Raw genomic sequence first — 27,538 nt, 5'->3', positions numbered from 1 at the left:
CACAGGACACAGTGGACCCACAAAAACAAGAAGAAAGCCAGTAAGAACATTGGACCAAGGCCGAAACGAAATCGCCAAAGGCAAAACACGCTGGCCTCTTCCATCAAGCTGCTTTACTTTTTGCACTGCGATGGCCGGCATTTCCGTTTCCGCTCAAAACGCACACATTGAAAAGTTCAATAGCAGAGCCACGGCCAACGAGTAACTTTAATAATTTGTTTTTTAAGTGAACTGTACGTTTTCCGGGGTTTTATAAATGTAAATCAATTGAATCGTTCATTTGGCAGCAATTCATAAAACCAATACTCTATAGAAATTAAAAAAAATAATATTAAAAGCATTTACAACAATTGTTCAAATAAATGAAATGCTAATAATAAGTATTATGGTAAAAGCTGATAATGCATCATTATTTATAATTAATTTATTTTAGAAAGAATTGAATAATACAATTTATATTAACCAAATTAAAAAAAAGACAATGAACTTTTAATTAATAATTAGAATAAAAATCACTGGTCAAAAGTAAGATACACTAACAATATTTACAACATTTTTCAAATAAATAAAATGCTAAGAATAAATGTTTTGGGAAACGCTGGTAATGCATTTTTGAAATACTTGCGTACTTAAAATTATACTAAAATTCTTTCGATCTTAAATAATTTAAAAACGGAAAAATGGTATATTTTTTTAGGATTAGAATTCGAGTCGCGGGTCAATCGTTGGACCACCGGAAGTAACGATTCGGAACAGCCAAAACCACAACTCACGTCGAGATAAATCGAAGTTTATTTGCTCGACTGCTCGTGGCTACTGCACTATTTCCAGCTTTTCCTCCGTTTTTTGGCAGACACTGTTTGCTCTTCGCACCTGCATAATTTATAAGCTAGAAATGATTTGCATGCACTTTTTCCTGCACTCTGTTTGCCTCCGCTTTTCCCAGGAAGCATGGAACACAAACTGCCAAGAATGTGAAATGTTTGTGTTTGACTTTCTCCGATATGTTGCACTTAAAACAATTGACGGCAAACAGAGGGTAAGAAATCCTGTGATTTGGTCAAAACCCGCAAATTGGTCAAAATTGTTCTCTTTTGCTGGCTTTTCAGTGCTCTCGCGAAAGGAAAAGCTCCTCGGGAAAAGCTCCGCTCGGGTTTTCCTTATAAACGAGGCGCACTGATAAAAACTCGAGCAGTTACCGTTTCGAACGCGTAACGATAGCAGCAAAATCCGAGAGCTGCAATCGTGGCTAAAACCAACCAAGAACAACAATACCGAACTCAAGAAAATAACATCCCGGAAAAGAGACGAAATTCTCACCGCCAATTGCCGGTAGAAAGTGCGAACAAACAAATAGGATAAACAAATATTTGTGAGTGGGGAAAACCTGGAAAAATTGTTAGCACACAGAAAGTGTTTCCCTAGTGCAAAGTGAAAAACTCAAGAAAACTTTTTAATTGGTGAATTATTAAATTCAAGCCCAGCAAATGAGGTGAGTCCAGAAAGGAGTTAAGAACTGTAATTAAAGTCGACTGTTGCGGATAAAAGAAATATCTAAAAAAGGCATAGGAAAAGGTTTAATTACGAAGGGCTTGAGCTAACGAGCGAGAAAAAGTTTGAATGCACAATGAGATAAAAATAAACTGATGGCTTAAAAGTTTGAAAAAGTAAGCCATTTACTAAGATTATGTTAATCAAGAAATAACCAATCAACATTTGAGTTTCTAATGAACCACTAAATTTAATTAGGGAGAGTCTAAGTAGGTATTAAATTTACAGCACCAGCAACTCTTATCAATGTCAAAATCACTTTCATTATTTTTTATTACATCAAAAACCTCTCCATTTAAAATCTGATACTACCTTCATGGAATCCAACCCTTAATTCTCCTTCAAAACTCTGCGAAGCGCACCGGAATCACATACAGAAATCACTCAAAAAATGTTGTATTTGGTCCGCCTGCGACTCACAAAAAACATGAAATTCCCAGGGGAAGTGGCAATTTACCGGCAGTTTGTACCCAGACAACCTTTAAAGCCGCGTTCAGACCTCCGTTTACCCACTCCGAAATCGGTCTTTCGAATTTTCCAGCCAGTCTGGGCTTAAGTTGAGCACACAGGAGCAGCGTCGGGTTAAAAAATAAATTCGGAGGAGGAAAATAAAGCGATGCTCAAGTGGCACAGCGCTTAACACAAATTAGACGCACTTAATTACAGCGCAAACAGTCACAAGGAGCGGTCTCAAAATATGCACAAAAAATATAATAAAAACCACAGACGAGCCAACCTCAGGCAAAAAATATTTAAGCAGTGGCTAAAAAAGCGGCTGCGGCTGGGAGGGACTTTCAATTTCGGGCATTCAGAAGTTGCGGCTTAAAACTCAATTAAACGAATTGGCAAAAATTTAATTACAATTTCAGTTTCGCTTTCGTTTTAAAGGAGATCGCCAAGGACCCCAAAGACTGTAACAGAGGCGGAGGAAAACCGGATGAGTAGAAGGGGGGCTGAATGGGGGACAGTCATGGGAGTGGGCAAAATGTTTTGCCAGCTGTTGGCAGAGTTTGTGAAAAACTAATAGTAATTTAAACTGAAAACAATTAACTGCATTCATGACGGGCACACCAAGCGCAAAAGTAAACCTCAAATTAAAAATTCATGGGATAGAGAGCTATTTGAAATGTGGTGGTGGTGGGTACTCTCTAAATGAAATGCGTTTTGCCGAAATATGAAAAGATAAATATGCCGGAGAAAAATGTTGGAAATAAAATTAGAAAATTATAATGATACTCACTCATTTGGTTATTAAATAAGCTCTAAGAAACCCAATATTGGGAAAACAAAAACTTTTAAATAAAAGTAGCAACCATAGTTGTTCAGAAATTTGGCAAACCCATTTTTGGGTCAGCTAAACAATTATAACGAATACATGAATTTATAAATGTATGTGCTATTATTAATAAAAAGGAAAACAAAATTATAGATTTTATTTAAGCAAAGGTAACTAGTACAAGGTGCAGTACAAGATCTCGAAGTTAGGATAATATATAATGCGTTTTTTAACTTCGTGCGCCAATCTCAAATTCAAGTCCCACAAACTTCTGAATCATCCCGCGTCAATTGGCCACCCAAAGTTTTCCAGCCCGAGGCCCAACCCTTCTGCTAATGCCAACAACTTCGGCGCCAACAACAGCTATTTCCTGTTCCTCTGGGCCCCAAGTTAGCCACGTTTTATCTGCCAAACAATAGGCTCATTAGTGGAACAGCCCACGCCAACACCCAGCGAACCAGGCAAAAGCCATGGCAAACTTTTCTTAATATCAACGATGGCTTCCGAAAAAAATACATAAAATAATATTTTCGTTCCCTGCAAGTTTTAGCGGCAATTAATACAGTTGGGGGAAACTTTAATGGCCAGGAAAATCCCCAGAAAAGCTACGCTGTTTGCCATAATTGGAAATGAAAATATTTATTGAATTATTCAGGGCGAAATGTAATGCCCAAGATATTACCAGTTCCGCAATGAACTCCTATTAAAAGAGAATTAATTGAAGGAAATCTAAAGCCTGGAAACTATTACGGAAGACGGTTGGGATGGGGCTCTTGGCCCGAAAACTTTTCCATCAGCTGAAGAGTTGGCCGTCAATCGCAATTTTCAAGTGGCGACAAAGTAGCGCAGAATGAATATGCAAAATACTTATTTCGAATAGACTCGACAGCTCTTGGAAGTCCTCGCCCCTGCCTTTCTGCTGCTCCTGAAACAAGTAATTCCACTTTATTTAAGTTCTTTCTTTAGCAATAAACCGCTTTCGACCAGAAACGGATGCCAATGCGTTTAAGTTTAGTTCACTTCGGATGGGCAAAAATAAGTGCGGGAAAACTGCACAAAAATGGAAATCAAGAAAAATGCTCTGCGCACTTTCAACTTTACTTTCTCTCTTTGGGGCACTAATAAAATGGCGCGCAAAAGTTTCGTCTCTGCACTTCTTTGCACTAAAGTGCAAATCTTTTTCGGAGGACTTACGGAGTCCTTAAACAATGAGAAGGGTTCAAAATGTCCTTGCCAGGAAATCGGAAATGAGTCAGTGTGCTTGAACAATATGTGCATTTCATATCCAATTTGAAGGTAATGTAATGAAGAATAAATGGAATAAAACACAGTTACTCGGATGCACTCAAAAAAGAAATAAGTATTCTTTCTTTAAAGTACGAATTTTTAAGACAGAAAATACTTGATTTCAGTAATTTTTTAGAACTGTTCGGTCTACAATCAAGTCATTATTCTTAAATCAAGTCATATTTGTACTAAAAAAAAGTACGGTTTATTAATAAATTCTTAAATCAATATACATACATAGTGAATTTAAATTATGTTTTAATTATGAACTAGTAGAAGAAACAAGAAGTACAAACTTAAATTTGATAATCGAGATATATATACCAAGCACTTTCAGAGAAATAGATGGGTGTTTTGGAAGTTGATCAATATTTAAATCCATATTGTGCTCAATTTAGAACCTTTCCAGTACAAACGTTCTCAAAATGTTGAGAAGTAATTTGTTCTTAAATCAAGACTGTTTGTACTTGATTTCAGGAGTTTTTTCTAAGTGCAGTTTTTTTTAAATAGTAAGATTTTCCACATTTTAGCACTCAAGCTCTCACTTCATATTCTCAGCACTTGAGGACTTAAAAAAACTATAAAGAACTCGGCAACAAAATAACGAGCGAAAGTGTCGGGTCTTAACTTTTGACAGCACTTTGCACACTTTACTTTCCCAAACTCACGCAGTGCTAAGAACGTTGCGCATACGCCGCGTATGACCAGCTGAAATCGGACTTTGGCTGGCACGAAGACCAATAAACATTAAAGCCCCGGCGATGAAATGCAAAACAATAAATAATGAAATAAAAAGCTAGCCAAAAAGGCAAAGGAGAGCAGGCGGGGACCCCCGAATAGGGTCCTTCAAAATTAAGGAAATTAAATATTTACGTATGAAAGAAGTCGAGGAAATTACGCATGGCAAATTATAAAGAGAAAAAAGAAATGCTGACCAATGGGGTCGGGGGTCCTGGCTTATTACAACACCCCCTGAGGCGAGGCATTTCTTTGTCCTTGCCCTCCACACACACTCCCTCACAGTCACACACACGCCACGACCATTAATTTATTTTTATGCCGGGCATAATCTTTTCTGCTTGCGGTATTTTGTTTGTATTCATTTGCATCTACCACCCAACTCCGCCCCGGAAAAATTCCGTATCATTCGCCGCCCCATCGATAGTGTGCCAAATTTCTCGCGTGGCGACAAACCGGAGAAACAAAGGCCAAATAAAAAGAAAAGCCCAGATGCACTCTTAGAAAATATTTAATAAATCGGTTGGTACATTCAACTGATTTAACTTGTTTATTAAAAGTTTTAATAAACATGCCCAAAGGCCCTGCAGCTGGTACTATAACTTCTTATGCTAGCTTTAGTTCTAAAAACTATTATATCATTTATATTTGCCAATCAAATCGTTTATAAGTTAATAAAACATTGCGATCAAAATATTTATACTTATAATAATAGCCACCTTATCGGAAGCCAGAAAATGGCAGTGATATTTGGGATATAATGACATGATGTTTCTTATCAATACGTTTTGGATTATTCTGACGTCAGATAAGTAAAAAATGATGGGGATATCAACTGGCCCAAAAAATCTCAAAGCTGATAAAACAATAAACAAAGCCCCACAATAAAAAGATAACCAAGTTATTAAAAGAGTATTAAAGGGAGAACACAATTTAATAAAATGGTATAATAAAATCTCATAACTGATAAAACAATAAAGAAAAACCCACAATAAAAAGATAATCAAGTTATTAAAAGGGTATTACAGGAAGAACATATTGTAATAAAGTGGAAAAATGTAGATTGATTAGTAGAGTGATAATTTTCCAAGTGTAGTACAGACCGACCGGTGATGAGAGGAGGAATCGGCGTCCTTAATGATTTGCCTTGCCCACAAAGAAGCTGAGGACGAGGGTATGGGCATTCGGGAGTCCAGAGGTGCGGATCTGGAAAAAACCAAATATCTCCCTCTTGGGCATACGGCCGAAGCTACCCCTCCACCCATCCTATCCCAATCCATACCCATCCCCCTCTTCGACTTTCAATATCTCTGTGTATGTTTCGGCTTGTGAGCCATTTGAATACGTATGCATACTTAATTTGCCACGGCTTTGCCTCTGGTCCGTGCTCAAAGGGCAAGGGCAGCAGGGCAGGCAAGGAAATCCGGATACGGCGAATGGCATACTACATTATTGATTGGATATTTGTGCGGGAATTTAATAAAATATGCAAATTCTCCTTTTTTGGTACTCCGCACTCAATTGGAAGGCGAGACGAGCCTCAGTCAACGACTGAGTGGCTCTTCAGCTGGACAGGATTCAGAGGGTCTCAAATGTGAAGGGATGTGCCAGTTTCAGGGTTTTGGGATTAATTAAGAATCACTGCGGAGAGGTCGAAAATCGAAGGGGAAAGTTTGTGTGACTCATACCAAATGAAAATCAGATCTCTAGTTCACTCTTCATCGTATAAAATGTCATCTTTGTATCTTAAAATTTGAATTGAACTTATGATATACACTTGTTTTTACTAAGAAAAGGCAAACTATTCTGAACCCTTGTCAAACCCATGCCATGCAACTCAATCTCACAAGTTTGTGGTGGATCGATTATATGGTTTTTTGCAGAAACTCCTAAAAGCAGCGCTCATTACGTATGCGGAAATAATTCAATTTTGTTGCCCACATTTCGGGAACAGATGCGGAGCATTTCCATTTCAAAAGCAGACCAAATCTAGGCAGACATCTCACCCCGTCAGAAATTCTGCGAGCCCGCTCATAAAACAAACCCATTTCTCCGACAAGGTCATCAAATCAGACGGCGGTCCCGAAGCAAACAAGTAAAAAATACGCCACAATTGTTTCACGGCAACATCAAAAGAAGACGTCTTATATACAGAAACGTCTTCAGCAGCCGAAACAGCAGTCTGGCCAAAAGTAAAACAGCGAGGAAATAGGGCTAACTTGTTTGACCGAAGAGTGTAATACACTTGAGTGTCTTATGGTATATATTTTTGTTTTAAAATTAAGGAACCAGAAATTTAGGTAGCATCTAAAATATATCTAATGTTTCTGACGTGCCCTATTTTGTGTAATACAGGTGTTGTAGAAATTGTTTGGGTTATAAATTTCATGTGATGTTACCAAATCGTTAGAATTTTAAAATCACTTTTAAATGTCATGTCTTAGGTGTCTAAAAGTATGCAAAGTTATATTTTAAACTAAACATTTTTATTCACTGCATACTTTTAGACAACTTAAAAGACTTTTAAAAGTGATTTAAAGCCCCTAGTGGTATGTGAGGCAGCCTCTTATATATAAGTTACGGTTTAGTTTAACATTGGTTAAGCTCAAGATTCCGAAAACTAGGTCAAACATAAACAAAACTTTTATGAACCAAGTATTTCGAAACAAATTGACATAATTTTTTCAATCTGCGAACCATTGTCTTTCATTTCAAAAGATCATTGCTTATCCTGTAATTAGAAACAATTATTCCGCAGTTTCTTCACGAAACAGATTCAAGAACCAAAGTCTCACATAAAAATCTCAAAGTCGCTTGAGTTTTGTCCCAAAAAACGGCAGGGTATTGGGGGTATCAAAACATCAAGAAAAGTAACAATAAAAGCAACGAGGCTAAAACAGCCAACTGAACAACACGTGGCCCACATAAAACCAACAGAACTTTGGAGGAGAAAACTGAGCAAAGTTTCGGGTAGACGACAATTGCCTGCAGCTGCAGTGTCGGGAAAGTATATATCTATATGTACGCCGGGATCGTAAAGCGGGGAAATCAAATACTCGCCCACTTGACTCGACTGCGTCGCACTTAATCAGTCAAATTTGGCGCTGTAGAGGGAGCAGCTGGCGACAGGCAACTTTAATTGCCTTCAGCTCTCAGTTGTTCGCGACGCATAAATTAGGGCATAATCCGAATTTATGCAGCTTCGCCGGTGGAGATGGAGGTCCTGTCTCATTTTTTGGTTTCATGCTTTTGCAATTAGTCTAAGTGGACTTTAATATGTCAGTTGTGTGCGGGCTCTGGGAAAAAGTGCTCCAAGTCATTTTGCGGTTACCGAAAAGTTCCACAGAACTCAGCTCAACTGACTGAGCTCAACTTTGCATTTGGCCCCAAAAAGTTGAATGGGGCTGCAGGGGATGGGGATGGGAGCCCAGTTGACAGTTTCATGAGGCTGGTGGCCTTGTCATTCTCTAGTTTTGTGGCAAATTATTTGGGCTCTGCTTAGGCCCAGGACTCTCTGATAAACTTTTTGTGTTGTCTTAAAGTTTTTTTAGTTTTTCTTTTTCTTATCCTGGTGGCCTCAAGTACATAAATTTGTGGCTTAAGTTGAGGCTAAATTTGATTTTAAGGGGATGAGACAGGTGATTTTTTAGCTTTCACCCAAAACAAGCAACAGAATAAATTTAATTGGATTGCAAAGGGTTTTTTGTGGAGGGGATTATCATCTCAGGGGTTCTCCGGGGTTTAAGAGGGTGTTTTTTAAAGGGATTCATTTAAAGAAAATGTAATAAGTTTAATCCTGCAAAGTTATCCTCAACAAACAAGGGTCGAATTAAAGCGAGAGCAAGTCATTTCCTGAGATCCCAGCCAGCCCATCAAATTATTATCCCCTACCTGTTGCTCTTGCCAATTTCACTCTGGATTTTGCCCACTCCTGTTTGGCTCAATTTGTCAGCAATACCCTCCTACGGCCTCACCTTTTCTTGAGCCATCCAAACGCACGGAATACAAAAAATCCCACGCAACTGAGGCTTATGTGGCGTATGCGCAATTTACTAACTCAGACAGGCTGGCTGGTCTAAATGATAGCAATGTGCTCGGCTCGCCGGCAAATTATGCAAATGCCGCTGCAGGAACGTAGTGGCATATGAGCAAGGCATATTACGCATACGCCGAGTGTGCCATTAAACGCCCACGCGGGCGGGGTGAGAAAGCGGGCCCGAAGGCGGGCCTAATCTTGAGAGCTCTAAGAAAGTCAACAGAAGATACGTTTACCCACATGCCATTTTGTGTGATTGGGGAAATTTGATCCGTCAAGCAATCAACTTGGGTTTTAATTAAATTTTTGTAAATACCAATAAGTTTAAAAAAGCTGAAAGTATTTAAATCTTGTTCAATGTACTTAAATAATTTGTAAAATTCAATTGAACCAATATGGAGCTTTGTACAAAAATCATTTCAAAAGATAATACATATAAGCTGTATATAGAATTAAAGATTTCGTTTGATTTTTAACATAAAATCAAAATTTCTATGAAATAAATATTTCTATTCAAAATGTACTTACCTTTAGCGAATAAATAATATTTTCTGTATATTCATATTTATTTAACAGGGAGAATGCCGTTCAAACGATAGCTTTGTTAATGAACCCTCCAAAACCCCAGATTCATCTCAGTTGTAACACACTGAATTTAATTGGTAAATAAATAAAGATCACATATGGAAATTGAAATTGTTTTATCAAATGTCTAGGCTTTTTTGGTTGAGCTTTTCGCTCAACACAGCATATTATATTTATTTATTTTTCCAGCATACTCCATCTTTCCGCAAATTGTACTTTTGAGATTTTCTTTAAAATCTCAGATTCCTTTTAGGGATAGGATACATGTGCCATGCTGTTTATTTTGTTTGGCTGTTTGCGAAAAATCCAAAAATTGCCGGATTTCCTGTTACCACCCAGGCCGCTCGACCCGCGACCTGTGACCTCCGAACCCTCCGCCCATCTTGCCACACCCCCTAATCGAGTGTGCGTGCGACGCAAATCGCAAATCGCAAAGTGGCAAATGGCAGTGGCAACCGGCGATGGAGAGCCGCGTCAGCGATGGCGCCTGTCGACATTGCCAAGTGGTTTCGTTGCGCGTTGTTGGCTTCATTTTGTTAACTTTCACTCGTTCGCCGTGTTTACAAATTTAAAAATTTGTTTGTGTTTACTTGCCCTTGCAGGGGCTCCTTTTTCAGGGGGATATAGGGGCTGGGATCCGGCGTGGTCTGTGGGGTCTGTGGCTTCAGTCTGGCAGCCTTCGCCATCATAACTCAGGACTCGGGAGTTCGCGGGCCTTTTAAAGAAATTGTTTTACCGCCCCTCGTATGGCAACATTAACCTCTTGCACGACTGGGCTAGAGAGGTGTCATGACATTGTCTTTACCTCGCCTAATAAATGGATTCATTTAATCAAAAGACCTTTATGGAGCACGCATTCTGCGATTTATGCCTTTTTATCTAAGATGACGGCAGGCAAACTGGCTGGCAGCCGCAGGAAACTCCATGACTGTTGATGATCCGAGGTTTTCGCTGGATAAACTTTTGGCCCTTTCTTGGGATTTCGGCCGTGCGTCTGCGGTTGACATAAATCAGCATTAAAGCTGATGAAAAGTATTTTCGGCTCGTATTTATAATAGGTTATAGCTTAGACTTTTCTTTTAATAGGTCTTAAGCTTTGACACATTTTTGCAATTATGTACCTATGTTGTACATGTTAATTGCGCTGTCATTTTAAAGTTAATTAGATTTCTTTAAATTTAAAAATAATTCCCATAAAATATTTTGTTACAATATCATTTTAGATGTCAAAAGTATACAGAGACTAAGGATAATCGTCTTATTGAATAATGCATTGCACTTCTGAGATTAAATTATATTGTTGCATACTTTTAAGCACCCACAAATGTCATTTAAAAGTAATTTTAAAGCCCTTTTACTTATGTATGAATACTTTTGAACTTATTCTTTTTAAAATCCTACACCAGTGACTGGAAAATTAAATAATGACCTACAATTTATTTAATTTTCTTGATATATCCTTAAAATCTATTTAAGCCGCCTAATTAAACCAGAACTTAAATTCCTAAAGAGCTCATCTCTCTATTGCTCTCTATCGAAGTTCTAAAGCTTTTTAGCCATCACCTCGATCTTATTAAAGTTGTACTCCAATTTTAAAAAAACTATGTCATATATTCTTATCAAAATGAAGCCAATAGCATCAGAAGGAAATAATCAAGGCCATCAGATCTCTGGCATTTGGCCAATGTTTGTCCAACTATCTGCGGCTATTTCGGATTTGGCTTTGGGGTCCGGGACTTTGGGCTTTCGAACTCGATGTTGACTATTTGGGTTTTGTGTTGTTTATTTGAGATTTTTGTTTGCCATTTTAAGGCTGTGCTGTAAATGAGATTTTTCTCATATTTGCTTCTCCCATCATTGCTTTTCTTCCTTGTTTCCCATCCGCCGCTGGCATTTTAATAGTAATTTTTATCTAGGACGGCGGTGAAAGAGCGGAAAAGAGGGTCTAAGCCAGTTTTCAGTGTGTCCAGTGATTACAGTCCAGGGTCTGGAAGTCTATAAGTAATAATCAACTTTTGCGGAGGGCAGCGGAAAAGGTTTCTTATGACAGTTCCTTGCGGATAGCTCTGGCGCAAGAAAAACAAACAGAAAACTTCAATTACAGGGCACGAAAATGGATGGAAAATTGAAAGCCGGATTGAAGGGGAAAGTGAAGCCATCTCTATAAATGAGAACTTTCATTTCAGGCCGACGAAAGAAAGGTCTTCATACAGAGGCAGAAATATATCAAGCTATCCTAAGTCAGTAATAGTTTTGATGGATTTATTTTAATCCGAGTATCATAGAACATAAAATTGATAGGCGTATATAAGGGGGTGCCCACAGATCAATGGGATTTTTAAAGTACTTTTAAATATATTTTTTAAGGTACCTAAAAGTATGCAACGCTATATTTTAAACCTAGAAGTACAATGAATTCATTTGGTAAGATGGCTTTCTCTATTCCCTGCATACTTTTAGAGTCCTAAAATAATATTGTTATTTCGAAAACCTAGTGATTCGTAACAAATTTTGAGAACACTCGCTCTAACCCTTTTTCTATGTGTATGGAAGTAATTGGTCGTTAGTTGAATAAATATTGCTCCCAAAGTTCTTACACAACAGGGCTTAGAAGGACTTCAATTCCATTCCGCCATACAAATCCCTTGCAATGGAATTCCATGGCATGCCAGGATTACTAACCCAAAGGATTTCCAATCTGTTTCTCTGCTCCCTCCCTTTCCTATTCTTATCCCGGATAACAGAAAGCCTTTGACATGGCCAGCATGTCTAAATGCTGAAACATTAACTCAACTAAAGAACTTCATTATGGAGCCTGGTGCTAATAAATCTTTTTAGTCGTTCTACCTTTTGACTCCTGCAGGCAACAATGAATCATAATGAGTGCTCGACGCTGGCCAAACGCCCGGGAATACAAAGAGGCCCTTGGAAATCAACATTTAGGCCCCGCTGTACAAACCCAAGAAACCAAACCAACAAAGTTCTGGCCAAGAAAGCTAAGCTGCGGCCAAGTCGTAACATTATGGCGTGACGGCAAAGTAAGCAATAAGGCGTAGCATAAATTAGCCGAATAAACAGAAATGAAACAAAGGGCCAAAACAACTTTAATGTTTGTTAAGCAAATATTATCCCCGGGCTGTGGGGACTCTCCGGAGGTGGAAGGGGTCCTATTAGAAGCTGCCCCTCCGGTTATGTTAGACACGTATTTGCCGCTGTTGCCAAACCCCAAACAACAATGAAACGTCTTTATGTGACGATTATCTGAACATAACCCGGCCAAATGCGCAATTAACCGCGACATCCCACGTCGGTGGGCGGATAGTCCTTTACTCCCGAGTATGACCCACTGAAACATATGACCACAGATTTAAGCCAAGATCTCAGATGGAACGGAATCCAACGTTCTGGGTTCATTTCGAAAAGAGTTTGGCTATGTGGAAGGCGGTAAATAAAATTTGAGGAGGCTTTAGGATGATATGGTTACAGAAATAAATCCCCCAGGGTTTTTGTGGTATGCAATACTTTACATTTATTTATATATTATCCTCATGTTCATACATTGGTATTTAACAAACTGCATTTGTATTTATTTAGGTATGAAAAAATTGTGTTTACTTATTTCCACAAAAATCCATAGATAAATGCAAATAAATATGAAAAGAAAGCAAATACAAAATAGTATGTAATCCAATATTATGCAATTTTTGTGCATATTAATCAGAGCCATGTTTATGTTTCAAATGAGATACCCTAACCGAAAAATGGGCTTGGAAATTTCCTATCCAATATCATGCAATCATATAACGTTGACCAATGAATCGAAAACACATTAAACACTGTGAGCAGCACACAATAAAATCGCAAAAAGCAAACCAATTTAACGACACACCATCTCTCAATTATTCCTAATTTATTGGCATTTTATGAACAGCATATGGACCGATTGCCATATATCTTTGCCAGCCCCAAAACCAAGTCCAAACCCAATGGAACCCATCGAAACGCCCACACAGATGGAGATGGTAATGCGCTTAGAGGGAAGCCAACAACCGGCAGAGTCATTTCCATGCATATAGGGTCCCCTGAGAGGCTTATGCCCCAGCCCCCTTTCGCTCCGATCCCCCAAAAATATCGGGTATTTCTCCCCATTTCAATGGGGCAAAAAGGTAAATATGATGTGAGGCGCTTATTGAATCGAATTTGTTGACTAGCGTTTTTGTAGAGCCCTCTTCCCCACCGCAAAAGCCTTCAAATCTGTCACAGCTGCTGTCACCCACTGCAATTCGAAATTTTATTTTTTCCCCGGTGGTTACGTGTAGTTATGCAACATTTTTCGTGCCTAGAAGGACGTTGCGTGTGTCCCGAAATCAATCATACGCCGATATCGACACAAACAATAGGGCAAACAGAGCCAAACAAAAAACAACACCGAAACAAAGCCCAAAGTAATGCGATATTTTTTATTGATTTTCATTGTGTCGTTCTTGGGGGAAGGGGTGCCGGCGGTTCTGCCTGGGGCGCCGATATGAAAAGTACTTGATGTTTGCAATATGCGGGCCCACTTGACTCCGAGCCAATGCCTTTGCAAAATGCAAAATGCAAAAAGCTTTTAAACTCGGTTCCATAACAAAATGGCTTTAAAAGGATCATAATTGGATAGCAGGATAAGCTTAAGAGGGTGTACCATGACAAATATACTGCGTTCACAGTATTTTAGCACCAATAAAAGGTTGATTTCTTTTTGTTTTTAGATTACATTTAATTTGAAAAGTGTTCTATTATAAAATGGATCTATATGGGGGGATAAACTTATGAGGGTGTACCTTGTCAAATATATTGCATTGAAAGTATTTTTTTGTTTTAAGTTCAATTTAATTTAACAAGTGTTCGATTATAAAATAGTAAAATATTTCAAATATTTTGGAAATGAATTTTTTGTGGAGCAGGTCTTAAAAAAATGTTGCAAATGCAGAGAGCATTTAATAAAGCATTTTCTATTCCACCCATAAGCAGTTTAGGTCGAATTCTTTCTGATTCTATATATTCAACAAAAATTAAAGTTGAACAAATATTAAATTATAAAACAAAATATTATTAATAGCAATCCAAAATTTGTTCCTATTGGGATTTTGTATTTCTCACCATTTTAACAAACAAACAATCAGTTTACAATGCCTTGAAGGGCGTTCAAAGAGCCCGTTTTCTTGTTGCATTGTTCTGTTATTGTTATTTGGCCAGCGATTCTTCTGCTGGCCTATTTTCTTATCTTTTTTGACTTTTATGTGTGCCTATGCTTGTGTGCCACTGGTTTCACATTTGTTACTGATATTTTACGACACCGTAAACATTTTACAATGCGAGTTCCGTTTCCATGGGATGAGTTCTAGTTGGTACACTTCTGGCAGGGGGATGTTATCCATTCAATATGCTCAGCAGAGCGTTACATGTTCTATAGCGCTGTGTCCTTGCGAGTCCTTGCCCCCAACGCCCCTCGGAATGTGCGAATATGAGTGTGTTTACACGCAGTGAAATGCGGGCGAAAGTGAAATGCTATCTTCTTTTTTGAGGTCAATTAAAATGAGTTGGATTTTGTACACTTCGCGCCGCACTATCAATCATGTTCTCTTCTCTCCCGTCTGCTGATCTGTAATTAGTTAAGCAGTAACTAATTGAAAACATCTTAGAGATTTGTTTGGCGGTGATTAAGTAAGTTTTCGCACAGCCCATCAAGTGATATCTGTCAAAAACTGACAATTCCGTGGCGCGTATTTCCTTTTCCCATCATTAATTACCCAAACGCTCGCCGAAACGCTTGAGTTTCCCATGTTTTGGCTGTCAGTTGATTGGACAAGTGAGGGCGAATCACTCGCGAGTCTGGCGAACACGAAAAGCATTTGCTGGAAATGTTGAAAAACTTTGCCAGATAGAGCACCGCAACTTAAGTGCTATTGTAGTGGAACTGAGGAGGATAATTCATGAAAATCGATAGTCAGATGATGGAGAAGATGGCTTTAAAGTGGTTATGTTATCTGGCCTGGAAGCAGATGGATGATTTGAGGGAAGCCCGCCAACAAAAGGCTTAAAGGCCTTCAGCTTGTGGTGCTCAATTCCTCGAACTTAAACTTTGATTTGGAGCTGTGCTTAAAGGTGTAAAAACACATTGATATATTTTTATTTTTCCTAATAAATTTATCGAAGCTGATGCCACCAAATGATCATATTTATTTTTAATTAGTAGTGGAGCATGTAATTTCAAGCTGACAAATTTTTTTGCTTCATGGTTTTCCACAAATTGTTTTTCAGCTCAGTGGGTTTTGGGCCAGATCTTGCACAAAACTACGCTTTTTGCATGCATTTTTTGGCCAGGACCGAGCCAAAGTCCGTTGTGTGCAATCATGAGATATTTACACGGCCACACACATCCAAGTCGAACAAATTTTCGCAATAAAATGCACAAATAAAATAAATGCTCAATATTGAATGGCGAATGGAAAATGTTTAACTATTGATTGGTTTTTGGGAAAAAGCGAGCAAATAGCTGCGCCGCATACCAAAACAGCACTCAAACACTCAATTTATGCGAATGACTTTTAAAGCCTTCCATTTATCTCGTATTTTTTCAGGCGAACTATTTTTTAATGGAAGTCCCCGGAACGAGGATAATAACCAGCCCGAGGGAAGCAGCCTCATCGGCGACCTGATCCCGCGATGTCCGCGTAATGAAAGCGAAACTCAAAAAGTTGTCCTGCCGTCGCTGAGCGGAAAAAAGCCTGGGAAAAAGCCAAAAATAATACAAACAGGCAACTGAAAATGAAGTCCGTCATTTTGTATCCATATGGACCGCTAACCGGCGGCACACGTTGCTGTCGCATGTTGCATGCCAAAAATTTGGCCATAACAAGTGCAATTTACACAATAGTAAGTGTTTGTGGGGATGGGCTGCCGCAGGGGGCGTATACGCAATGTGACAAGTATGTAATTTGGTTCTCGTTAGTTGCAAATGTCAGGTATGAAAAGAAAAAGCCGCGAATAAAAACAGGGGCACGAAATCAGTAGTTGCAGCTGGTATTATATTCGCCTGTTAATTGTGGCGTAATTAATAGACAAGTGTCCGCGACGAGGGTTTTTTGCAACCATTCTGAATGTGCCGTGGCATACCTCAACGTCATTATTATTATGAAGGGCTGGGAATATTCCCATGACCAGCGAGGGGTGTTTGGTAGGCTTACGATGCTTAAAAAAATGCTATTGGCTATAGAACAAATATTTAAAGCCACAGCATTCCGTATACAAATTCAGTTTAAATAAAGCAATAAAACATTACAAGTTTGTATTAACATTTCTTAAACAATCCCACTCGATATATAAATTCTAGGTGCTTAAAAACATTATTTATTTGTATTGCTATGAAAATAAAAAATATTTTTTAATTTAGGGACACATTCTTTGATATAACTTACAAGATTTAAAAAAAGTAAGATACTTAAAATACCATACCATAATCTTCCATAGTTCGTAGCTCTGTTTGAATCGGAGGTAATACAATTTAAATATGGTACACCGATAATCTTCCCGACTTCGGTCTTAACCAACCTCCTGGGTGGAAAATAAAAAATATCCCTGCCCCAGAGAACTTACCAAATGGATAGACCAAACTAGTACTCGTTCCTCTCATCTTTCGACTTGTGGCATGTATAAATTACAATTACATGATGCTCGTTATGGCTTTTAATTTATGTTAATGGGCAAATCGTGCTTGGGGCTTTCCACATTATTTTGCACACTTCTTGTAAGGACAATGGAGCGCCGGAGACAATTACAAGAAATATAATGCAATGCAACTTGGCGGCAAACAATAGACATATTATACCCCTTGCAATGCCAGTTACCAACTCGTGGCGAGTAAATTAGTTTTTGTTTAAGGAGAGAACTTAAGTGTTTGGCTTCTGCAATTAGTGCTGCATTTTATGGCAGTTACGAGCACAACCTCGGACGTAACAAGAGAGATTTCCCCCTGAGCCCCACTTCCTGGCCAAGTAAGCGTTACGTGTTTAGCATAAGTCGGGGTTAAGGGCTCGGAGGGGGCTTCCTGCGGGGGGAGAGTTACTACGGGGAGTGCAGTCACGACACATAATGGATGTGTCCTAAGAGCACGCCATTTCGCATTTGTTTATCATAGTCGTTGCTGGTATACTAAACCTGCCTTGCCCCAGGGATTATCGGTTTTGCAAAACGGATTCCCACCTTTAAAGTACTTTTGTAGATTCATTAAGTCAAAGTAACAGGTAGTTAACTTCTAAATTTATGTTAAAGTAGATTTTCATTTCGTCTTATATTTTTCTTGATGTTTCGAAAGTACTGTACCTTATTCTATTAGAAATCGTATAAATATCTTGTCTTCTTAACTTGTTTACCTTAGAATCTAAAACATTTAAATATTCCAAACTGTAGAGGGTTCATGTTAATCTGCAACATCCTTTAATGTCTTTCCCTATATTAAAAAAAGTTGAGTTGCATAATGTCCCATTAAATGGGAATCAAATTTCAGGAACTTATTACCTTACAGTCGAGAGACATCCGACACGGAAACATTTTCACGGATTAATTAGCAGAAAACCCGAGCCAACACCTCAGACCCTAAAATCAAATTGGGTTCAGACCCGTTTAAAAGTAAAAACGTGTTGAGCAAAAACAGCGAAAAGAGTTGGGTTAAAAAGGGGAAAGTCGGGGAGGAGAAACATGAGGGACTTTGATGACCCATGAACCATTTTATATGCGGGTGCTCACTGCATATGCGTGCCATGTTCGCCACACACATTTCCCATTTCTCCGGTGACTCATTCTGTATTTTGTCTTTTAGAATATATCGCTCCTAATCGTACTAATATACTCGTGGCGCATTAATGTCAACATGCACAAGTCGGCCGATCTGCAGGATGTCTACTACGGTAAGTTCAGAGTTCGGGAACTCTGCCTGGTAATTAAGCACACAGAAGCTGGTTCGAGCCAAAACCCAAAGCGGCTATAAACCCGAATACTGAAACAACAAGCAGCCACATAATAAATAAAGCCACTTTAATAAATAAATTAAATGTAGATGAGAACGGAGGCACATTACCCACCAAGGAATACAATTTGGTGCTGTATCTGCAATATGAGTGCAATATAATATATGTATTCTCCTTTATGAAATATGAGAGCGACACTTAATTTTTGATTAATGGGATCAAACTTTAAGTGGTGATTTTTCATTCTTGTTTTCGCAAAGCGTTAAATTGATAATGGCTATTTGATTAATTGGTTTACATTTCAATAAATAATTTTACAAGCTATAAACTAGTTTTCAAAAGCGTTTAGTCGATAAATTTACAAATCTTGTTTTGGCTCTTATAAATTTTTGCAAGCTATCGTTTTAATCAGTTTCTCTTTATTGAACTACGTCTTAATCTTGGCTTATATTTATTCATTGCAGGTGTTCAAATAGCATACTTCGCCATTATCGGCACACAAATGTCCATGATATTGCTGAGCATTGTGTTAATATTTGGAATATGTCGGGTGAGTTCTCTTGTTTGATTAAAGGCTTTGAGCATTTTACAATACTAAGCGCATTGTTGGCCCAAACACAAAACACAAAACCCCCCCCCCCACACAAATCGAACGACTCAAAGTCAAATATCCGCAAATTATGCGCATTGTGCCTGGCCTGAGCGCCGGGAAATGTTTACCAAACAGAGCAAACAAAGCACATTCAAATGTAAATTACGCAAAGCGCTCATACCGCCTGGTTGCCTCCTCAGAATTCTAATATGATTTTTGGAGTGCGAAATGTTACACGTGGGGCGCCCAAATGTACACTACACAAATTGGGAATATCTTGATAAAGAGTGTGTTTTTTGTCGATTAATAAACAGCATCCAACATTAAATCTTTTAGGAATTAATATTATTTTAATAGGTAAGCCCCTTTCCAAGTTATTTGTCCTTGGAATTTGACTACAAAGTTAACCAACAAATTTAGTTAGTCGAAACAATTATGATCTTTAAAGTTAAGATAAGAAATGATTTTTTAGTACTGAAAGAGGTGAATATTTGTGTTATTTAAATATAATATTTACTTTAATATACAGAACTGAATATTTAAAACCCTGTGCATGTGCGAGCGTCTGTAGAATTCCTAGTAGGACCACGACCGCCCCAGAAAAACCCAGCAATGCTATTGACAGCGGCACGAAAATGTGGACAATTTGTCACACAATTGGCGCAGGACTGACTCAACTGGAACCGAGCTGCCAGGACCCTTGACGGGGATAGGGATTGCATAGCCCGAATTCAGCTCGGGTTTTGTTGCTGAGCAATTGCCAGCTACATATTGTGGAATTTTTTAATTTTCCCTCTGACAGCCAAAAAAGAAGCGAGATTTCCAGCCAAAACGAGTGCCATGCCCTGCCGAAGGGAAATGAAAATGTTACCAAGTCCGCTTAATGGTCAAATTAATTGCACTTCGCTAATAGGCGTCCCATTCTTAGTCACTCGAGCTGAGAGCCCGCAGCTGATGGCCATTAAATAATGCATAGAGCATTGGTTCTTAATTAGGCTAAACGAGTATTTGGACAACAAATGCGAGGGGAAACAAGCAAAAGTTGCGGCCGAAATTGAGGTTGATGGCTTATATAATAGATAAACATTTCATTGTTTTCCTTACAAGCTCTAATGGGGTGGGTTCAAATCACACACATTAAAGCCTGCATTTGAGCTCTCCAAATAATAGACATACAAATTGTGTATTGAAATGCGAGCTTAAACAAAAGATTTAGAATGCCATTATTTGACAGCTATTTGATATTTCTAAAGTCCTTTATTAATGTGGAATTGCTGTGTAGATTAACTGACAAGAAGATAAGATAGATAATATTACACTTAATTACATTAGGGCAATTAAAATTACAAGCATTGGTTTCATACCTTTAAATTTATTTTTCAAATTTAAATGAAAATGGCTGCAGTTGGAGGTAAATAGTATTATTTTAAATGCTTTAGCTGAACTTGTATTCAAACAATTTTATACACCCCAGGAAACCCAATCAACCCCTTCTCAAACCAGCTCATTGAAAACTTAAAGCTTCCAATAACCTTGACCATTGAATTCGCTGAAAATAGTTCGTCATTGAATAAATTCACTCTCCACGTAAATAAAATGTTCGTTATGGGATTACATAGATTTTCATAAATTAGGCAAGCTTGCAGTCAATATTAAAATGTAATCCGCTGACAAAATACATTTTCTATGGCCCACAAAATTGCGATGCAAAACGTTGTGGCCAAAAACTGTCAGCTGCACATCAGAATTCCCAACGTGCTCAGCAAAAATTTGTAGCACATGAAAAAGCCCCAAAAAATCCAATCAGGGGTTTTACCGCCGTGGCGAGATAAATTGCACCGCACTCACGCTTTTTAACACCCACATCCGAGCCATATTTTATAGTATAGCCATGAAATCAATAGCTTCAGTTCTATCCAGGTACTGGTTTTGTGGCCCCTCTTCAACCACTTTATTTCCTAATGGCAATATATTGATGGTTCTTGTTTTTCGCGTTTCCATAGGAGAACCCCGGACTAATTGTACCCTGGATAATTGGCTATATAACATTTATGGCCCTGGAAGCTGTCGCCATGGTCTACTCCAATGTTCTGCGCGATCATGTAAATAAGGTGAGTGTTCCGTCGGATTCCCGGGGGCGCGGCGAGATGTTTTCCATGCATATTGAGGATGTTTTCATTCCGACCTGCTGTGGGAACCATTTGTCTAATGAAAAACATCTCGCACAAAGGACCCAGTCCCATCGGGGGTCCTGCTCCTCGTTGCATAAGCAGACTATCAATTGCGCCGCCGCTCGGCGCCTGGCATAAATCAATGGGCATCAACGGCAAGGCAAACAAATAAATTACACAAGGCCTTCAGCGACAACAAATCAAACCGAATCCGCTACATATGTAAAAAGTTGGTGGCTTCCTTTATGCTAAAATGCCAGAATCAAACAAAAGCGAAGACCTACTGGCTGTGGCTTATGGTCGGAAGTTGGCGACAGTTGAATGCATTGCCGGCAAGAACGTTGAATGAAGTTGGCAGGCGAGTGTAAACACACTCCCATGTGCAACAGGCCCTGAATTGAAAAGGGGCAAAGGGAAACCGGAAACGGAAAAGGTCTCGTGGCGGAGTTGAATAGACAACAAGCCACAGATGTTCGATCTAGGGCAATAGAGACCACAAATGGTTTATCAAAAGTTTGAGTTACTTTGGGGGTGCCTCTTAGTCTGTGAATAATAAACAAAACTATATATTTAAATAAAAACATTGATGTAAATTTATGTTCAATAAGCTAAATGGGTATAGTCATGTGCTCAGCTCTCTGTTCTAATATTAACAATTATAATTATATAATTAGAAATTGATAATTTGTTATTTCATTTATATATTTAAACTGCTAGACTTTTTTAATATTTTGTTCAGATACTCTTTCTTTTTTTAAATTTATTTTTGGTTTTAATAGTGTTATGTTTAAAAGAATGACATACCTTTTTGTTGGACCTGGTCACCCTGTGGATTTAGTGTGGCCATGCCGTTGTCTTGTTGACTATCGAACTGATATCCCCATCTCTAATTTCGCATAATGCGAAAACTATGAAATGTATTAATTGAAATAATTAAGGGCATATTAAATATGATTTTTATAATTAATTTATATGTCTACTTAGATCATATCCTTTTAAATAAATTTCAAAATATATAATTTTAGTTTACCCATTTTCGCCCTTTATTTTTTTCCACTGACTAACTCATTTTTAACGTCCTGCCGAAGTGCCTTTCTGCAACAAATGAAGCGCACAGAACCCCTCTAAAAAATAGAAAAACAGGGGATACAAACAAACCCCCTCGCATAAAAATTCAGAGTCAAACAGACGAACAAGGGCCCTCTACACACTCGCACTTAAAACAAGCGACAAAGTCAAAGCGCCACAAAGGGCGGTGGAAAGGGGGCGTGTCGGGAAAGCCGGGGGAGGGGTCGGAAAACTCAAAGACCAGCCGTACCCAAACGCAGATACAAACGTATCTAGGTCTATACAGCCACGAGGATCTGTTCCGTCTGCACATATGCAATGAGTTGGGCATTTTTCTGCACCATTTTCCCTTAGTATTTTACATTTGTCTGTGTCGCACGGCATTTGTTTTTGCTGTTCGGCTTTTTCTATTACGAACGTGTTCTGCTTTCCTACGGTTCTCGTTTCGTTTGTTTTTCCGCCTAGCCGGGGGACACGGAAAGTTTTTTCTCCCGGAAAATTGTCACCTCATGCATAATTTATTGCAATCCAGAAGGTAAAAATTCATTTTTCTCTGTTTTGGCATAGCAAAGTTTTGCGTTATGGTCTGGGTTTTTACTAATTTGTTGTTTGAAGTTTTTTTGTAGAATTTTCCAATCATTTGCCCAGGACTTTTATGTTTTTCATTTGCGATTATGGAATATGCGCTAGACACATATTTCAGAAATTATTTTAAGCTTACCCTTAAAACTCGTATATTTTCAAACAATTAAAAGTACCTTAAAGTGGTTTGCCACTTACGGCTTCCTCTGAAATTTGAGATTTAATTTATGGCGCCAGCTAAACCGCTTGAATTAATTTAATTCGCTTCTGTTCTAAGTCAAACTTTCCATTTTCACGCTAGAAACTTTTACTTCGCCCTTGCAAATTGCTTTCCAAAGCAGAAGGCAGCCAACTATTTTCGCAACTATATTTTCAGTTGTTTGTTTGGCTTTTGCGGGCCAACTACTCGTGAAAAAATTAGAAACAATTCATAATTAATTTAAATAACCCTTTTATTTTCAGCAATTTGATGCCATGTGCAAAGCCGAGGTGGCTTTCTTTGTTGCTCGAGCCCTAATAAACGTAAGTTGGATAAATATTATTGAAATACTAAAAGCTATGGGAGTGTATACATAGTATAATTCAACGAAAATAGCGCCTTCAGTTTTCACATTGGTATGCCATTAAAATAGTTTAGTAAAGGGTGTATGTATCGCGAACAGAGCATCAGCTTTTCTGGAGTATCCTGCTTTAGGGCTATGGTAAACGCCCTCTTGGACTGATAGACAAGCCATATGTTCACCACATACACGGTCAGATAGATTGTGGTCCGAGTTCGGTTACCTTTCATACTCCCCAGCAGGGATTTCATAAACGACGCTACCAGATGCCAAGCGAGTGTTATCAATTGGACCCACAGCCATGGTGCCATGTGACGTGGTGACACCTAGGAAAATTTAAAAAATTACTTAGTACCAGTTAATGAAAATGGTGTATAGGTATACCCAAGTGGTATCTTAAAGATCCACAAAGTAATAACTATTAATCAAATATTCTGCTGGCTTGAAAACCTTCTCTGTAAATATAAGCACTTACAAACAAAGCAGCATACAACAAAGTCGCCCAGATATTCGTTAGTATAAAAGCGGTTAGAACGCTGAATCTTCTGACCATTTTCGGAGGAAACACGTGGAATCTATTATTGTGCCACATAGAATTTCCAAACGTCTCCTTGGTGAAGAGTAACCGCGAGAATCGAAAGAGACTTTGTATCTGTGGGAGGTTCAATAGATTAGCTCAAGTTGCGATTGTGATTTTTTCAAAACCCACCACTCCATAAATACTGAATATTAGGACGAACCAATAATATATGTGATAAGTGTTTATGTCGCACTCTAGGAAATTCTCCACGTTGCGCCTGAAACTTCTCCATGGTCTAGAGTCCACAAAGCTAAAGAACTTTGTTTTGTCCCTGCAGGCGTCCGCTATTACATCATAAGAACTTCCTAGGGCGCACAGGTGATATTTAAATGGTATAAATTTGAACATCAAGTAACGCGATTGAAAAGCAGTTCGTAAATACAAATACTACAAACCAAACTGTTCCTTACACGAAATTTAAGAAATATTTTAAGTTGACACAAGTTGAATATAGAAACAAAGCAGGGGTGACACCAAAATTGGCACTTATATATCTTTCGAACGGCTTACGCGTCATTCAATAACAATAGAGGCTAATTGGCTGTGCGCACAGCCCACACAAGGCTTAATCAATACATGTAATAAATAATTTAATTACTAGCTAAGTCCATTAGTCCATTTACGCAGCATAAAAATGTTATCTCATGGATTTCTAGGAAAAAGGTCGAGTGTGTGCGAGTGTATCTGCGGGGTGGGATTTTATCTAATGGATATTTATGGTACTCAATTTTTTGCATTTCTATTGGAACAGGTGCTGGCCATGTGGGGAGTGCTGCGCTTCTACAACCTGGTGCGTTCTGGAATTACTTGGCGAGGACCTGAGGTAAGTCAATTAATCAACACCCAATGATAGAGGCGGGGTTGCCAAGAGATTTATGATTTATTTAGCCAATGCTGGTCAAGGAATTTACATGTCTTTTATAACTGCGATTATAATCTAAAAGAGAACTAAATACCACCATATCATTGTTTTGGGATTTATTTTGGGGAATAAGTAACTCCTTATAAATAACCCCGAAGCTTTTCACTATCTATTTTATTTTCCGTGCATGTGCCCTGCGCCATAATTATTTAAGGGCTCACGTCCTTTAAGCCTAATTTTTGTCTCAGAGAATTCCTTTGCCATCACTGTCCATTATAGATATTTATTTTCTTCTGGTAATTAACTTATATTACTAATTAATATGAGTATTAATCACGTTAATCACCTGTACTAATTCCCGACCCAAATCGTTTGATATCCTCTTATTTCCTCAGGCCAAGACCGCAATTTTCGCGCCGATGTATAAGAGTGTTAGTACGAACAAGCCGCACACATACACGTACAGCAAGCGGTCAAGACGTCGCCATAGCATCGAGGCGACTTCCGGCGGATGCTGCGCCATCTTCGATTTCGACTTTGAGTACGACGATGACAACGATGACGACGACGACGACGAGGCCTATGGCGATGGCCTGGACACGGAGGACGAGGTGGGCTATGACTACGACGACTACTACGATTACTACGACGATGACGAGCTGGCGGAGCAGCAGCAGTTGGGCCTGCAGCAGGACGATGCGGACTGCAGCATGTTGGGGGCAGCCAGGGCAGGCAGATCGCGGTCCAAGCCTCGATCCGCTGTGGTCAAGGTCAAGGGTCAGAGGAGCGGGAGCCGTCGCACCAACAACAACATCCGCAGCGTGCTGATCAACAAGCGGCACAACAAGTACAAAATCGCCCGACCCCAAACGCAACTGGAGGTCATCAACGAGTCGGAGAAGAGTGCGGGGAGCGGCAGCGATGAGAACGATTCGCTTTTGGTGGCCTATGACAGCAGTTCGTCGATGGCGTCGGTTTGACATTGGCCGCCATGCAAATCGGGAACCGGAAATGGAAATGCAGCCATTGGGGCAGAGGGAAGTGATAGGTCCAGTGGTACAAACGACCGGGGAAAGTGCCATAATCACAGCGACTGCGACTGCGACAGCGCCAGCAACTGCAACATCAGAACCGGAAGCGGAAGTGAGACCGACGACGACGGCGATCCTGACGAGGGCCAGCATCTGGAACCTGGGTGGCCGAAGGGCGTCCGCCTCCGTGGTCAATGTTGTGGTCAGCGTCAGCGCCGACGTCCACTGCGACGCGTCTACTGCGCTGTAAATCTGTCCATAATGGGCCTCCTGGTGGCCGTGGAGATATACGCCCAGATCGCCATATTCCTGTAGACCAGAAACCCCTCTTTGAAATGTTGCTTCCAAGGCCACATAACAAGATTTGTTCTAAAGATAAAAAGATAAATATAAAAAAGTACCCTTTAAATGCCAGATAGATTACAGCTTTAAATGTAAATAACTTAGACAAAAATATTATTAAACAAAAATCTTTAGCTAATGCTTTAACAACGCCGAATAAAAATAACTCATGTCGCAACATTAATACTTTTATGAAATTATGGGTTGCAGTAACATAGAACCATTTTGAGCTTGTTTTGAAGTCCTTAAATATACTCAATTGAATGATTTCTTTCAAAATCTCCAAATATTCTAAACATTAATATATTTTAGCTAAATATTTAAAATCCGAAACTATCTGGTTTATTCTATTTATATAGTCTTTTACCATGAATTTAAATAAAGTCCTAAAAGATTTCTGAACAATCTATTAAACGTAGATAATTTTCAGTCAACTCGCTTTGAAAAAAATAATTTTCAAGTCACCAATGCAAAACTCTTACTGTAAATACGTCAAATAAAGGTCAAAGTTAGCAAAATGTCAGTAATAGTAAGAACAATAATAGCAGTAACTCTAAATGTTTAAACATATTAAAAGTAAATTTCATATCCAAAAAGATAAAAAATCCATAACATATTAAAGACCTCTCCAAGAGATAAATGAAACATTTTTCTGTTAATAAGGACAAAATACTCTCCAGTATTAAGTTAACAGACAAAAGCCACTTTATTGCAAAGCCCAAACAAAAGCTTTAAAATAATTAAATTAAATAAATCGCATGTCTATCCAAATAAGGTAAAAATAAACAGCCCGAGCAAAAGTCACAGAAACAATAAAAACAAGATTTGACAGAAACGTTAAACGATTAAAATGTTTGTGAAGTGGTTAGGAAATTACTTTGTAAATACTTCCAGCTATCTCAAGTTGATGTCAGTGACGTACAAGAAAATAAGCGAAATAAAACCATATCTATAAATGTTGTATATATAGTAAGTGATATTAAGTACAGTTGCGCCAAAACACACTAGAAGCCAGTTTAAAACTAACCAATAAATGTGAGTTGATGTATACCTTACGATAAACCAATAATAAACACTTGATATTTGTGAAAGAAGACCAACATCCATTATTGAGCGAAAACCAAACGTGCTGGGCACGTGAAAGAGGTTGAAGCTCCAGCCGGATCACAAGTATTTAATTTGTCCCCACTCCCGGGAATCAGTCTAATCACGGGCGCCAAAACTAATTAAATGATAATGCCAGCGGTGGGAATGAAGCAGCCGAATCTG

General features: G+C 38.7%; 2 protein-coding genes across 2 annotated transcripts; one reads left to right on the top strand and one right to left on the bottom strand.

The window, feature by feature from the left end:
- Positions 1–1,205: 1,205 nt before the first annotated feature.
- LOC118877345 (uncharacterized) lies at positions 1,206–27,528 on the top strand. Its single transcript, XM_036815729.3, is given in 8 exon segments — positions 1,206–1,492; positions 16,097–16,391; positions 18,334–18,421; positions 18,946–19,031; positions 21,077–21,184; positions 23,357–23,416; positions 24,786–24,857; positions 25,292–27,528. Coding segments are annotated over 7 exon segments (1,473 nt in total). The 5' UTR covers positions 1,206–1,492; positions 16,097–16,283; the 3' UTR covers positions 26,243–27,528.
- LOC108020755 (uncharacterized) lies at positions 23,452–24,494 on the bottom strand. The gene is made up of 3 exons (XM_017089133.4): positions 24,164–24,494; positions 23,930–24,106; positions 23,452–23,780 (listed from the first exon to the last, which is right to left on the bottom strand). The coding sequence occupies exons 1-3, from the start codon at positions 24,380–24,382 to the stop codon at positions 23,502–23,504; spliced, it is 675 nt and encodes a 224-aa protein (XP_016944622.4). The 5' UTR covers positions 24,383–24,494; the 3' UTR covers positions 23,452–23,501.
- Positions 27,529–27,538: the final 10 nt, after the last annotated feature.

Source organism: Drosophila suzukii, chromosome 3 (assembly GCF_043229965.1).
Source record: "Drosophila suzukii chromosome 3, CBGP_Dsuzu_IsoJpt1.0, whole genome shotgun sequence".
Lineage (NCBI taxonomy): Eukaryota > Metazoa > Arthropoda > Insecta > Diptera > Drosophilidae > Drosophila > Drosophila suzukii.
The sequence above is the reverse complement of the archived record's forward strand: the minus strand, read 5'-3'. Positions and strand labels throughout refer to the sequence as shown.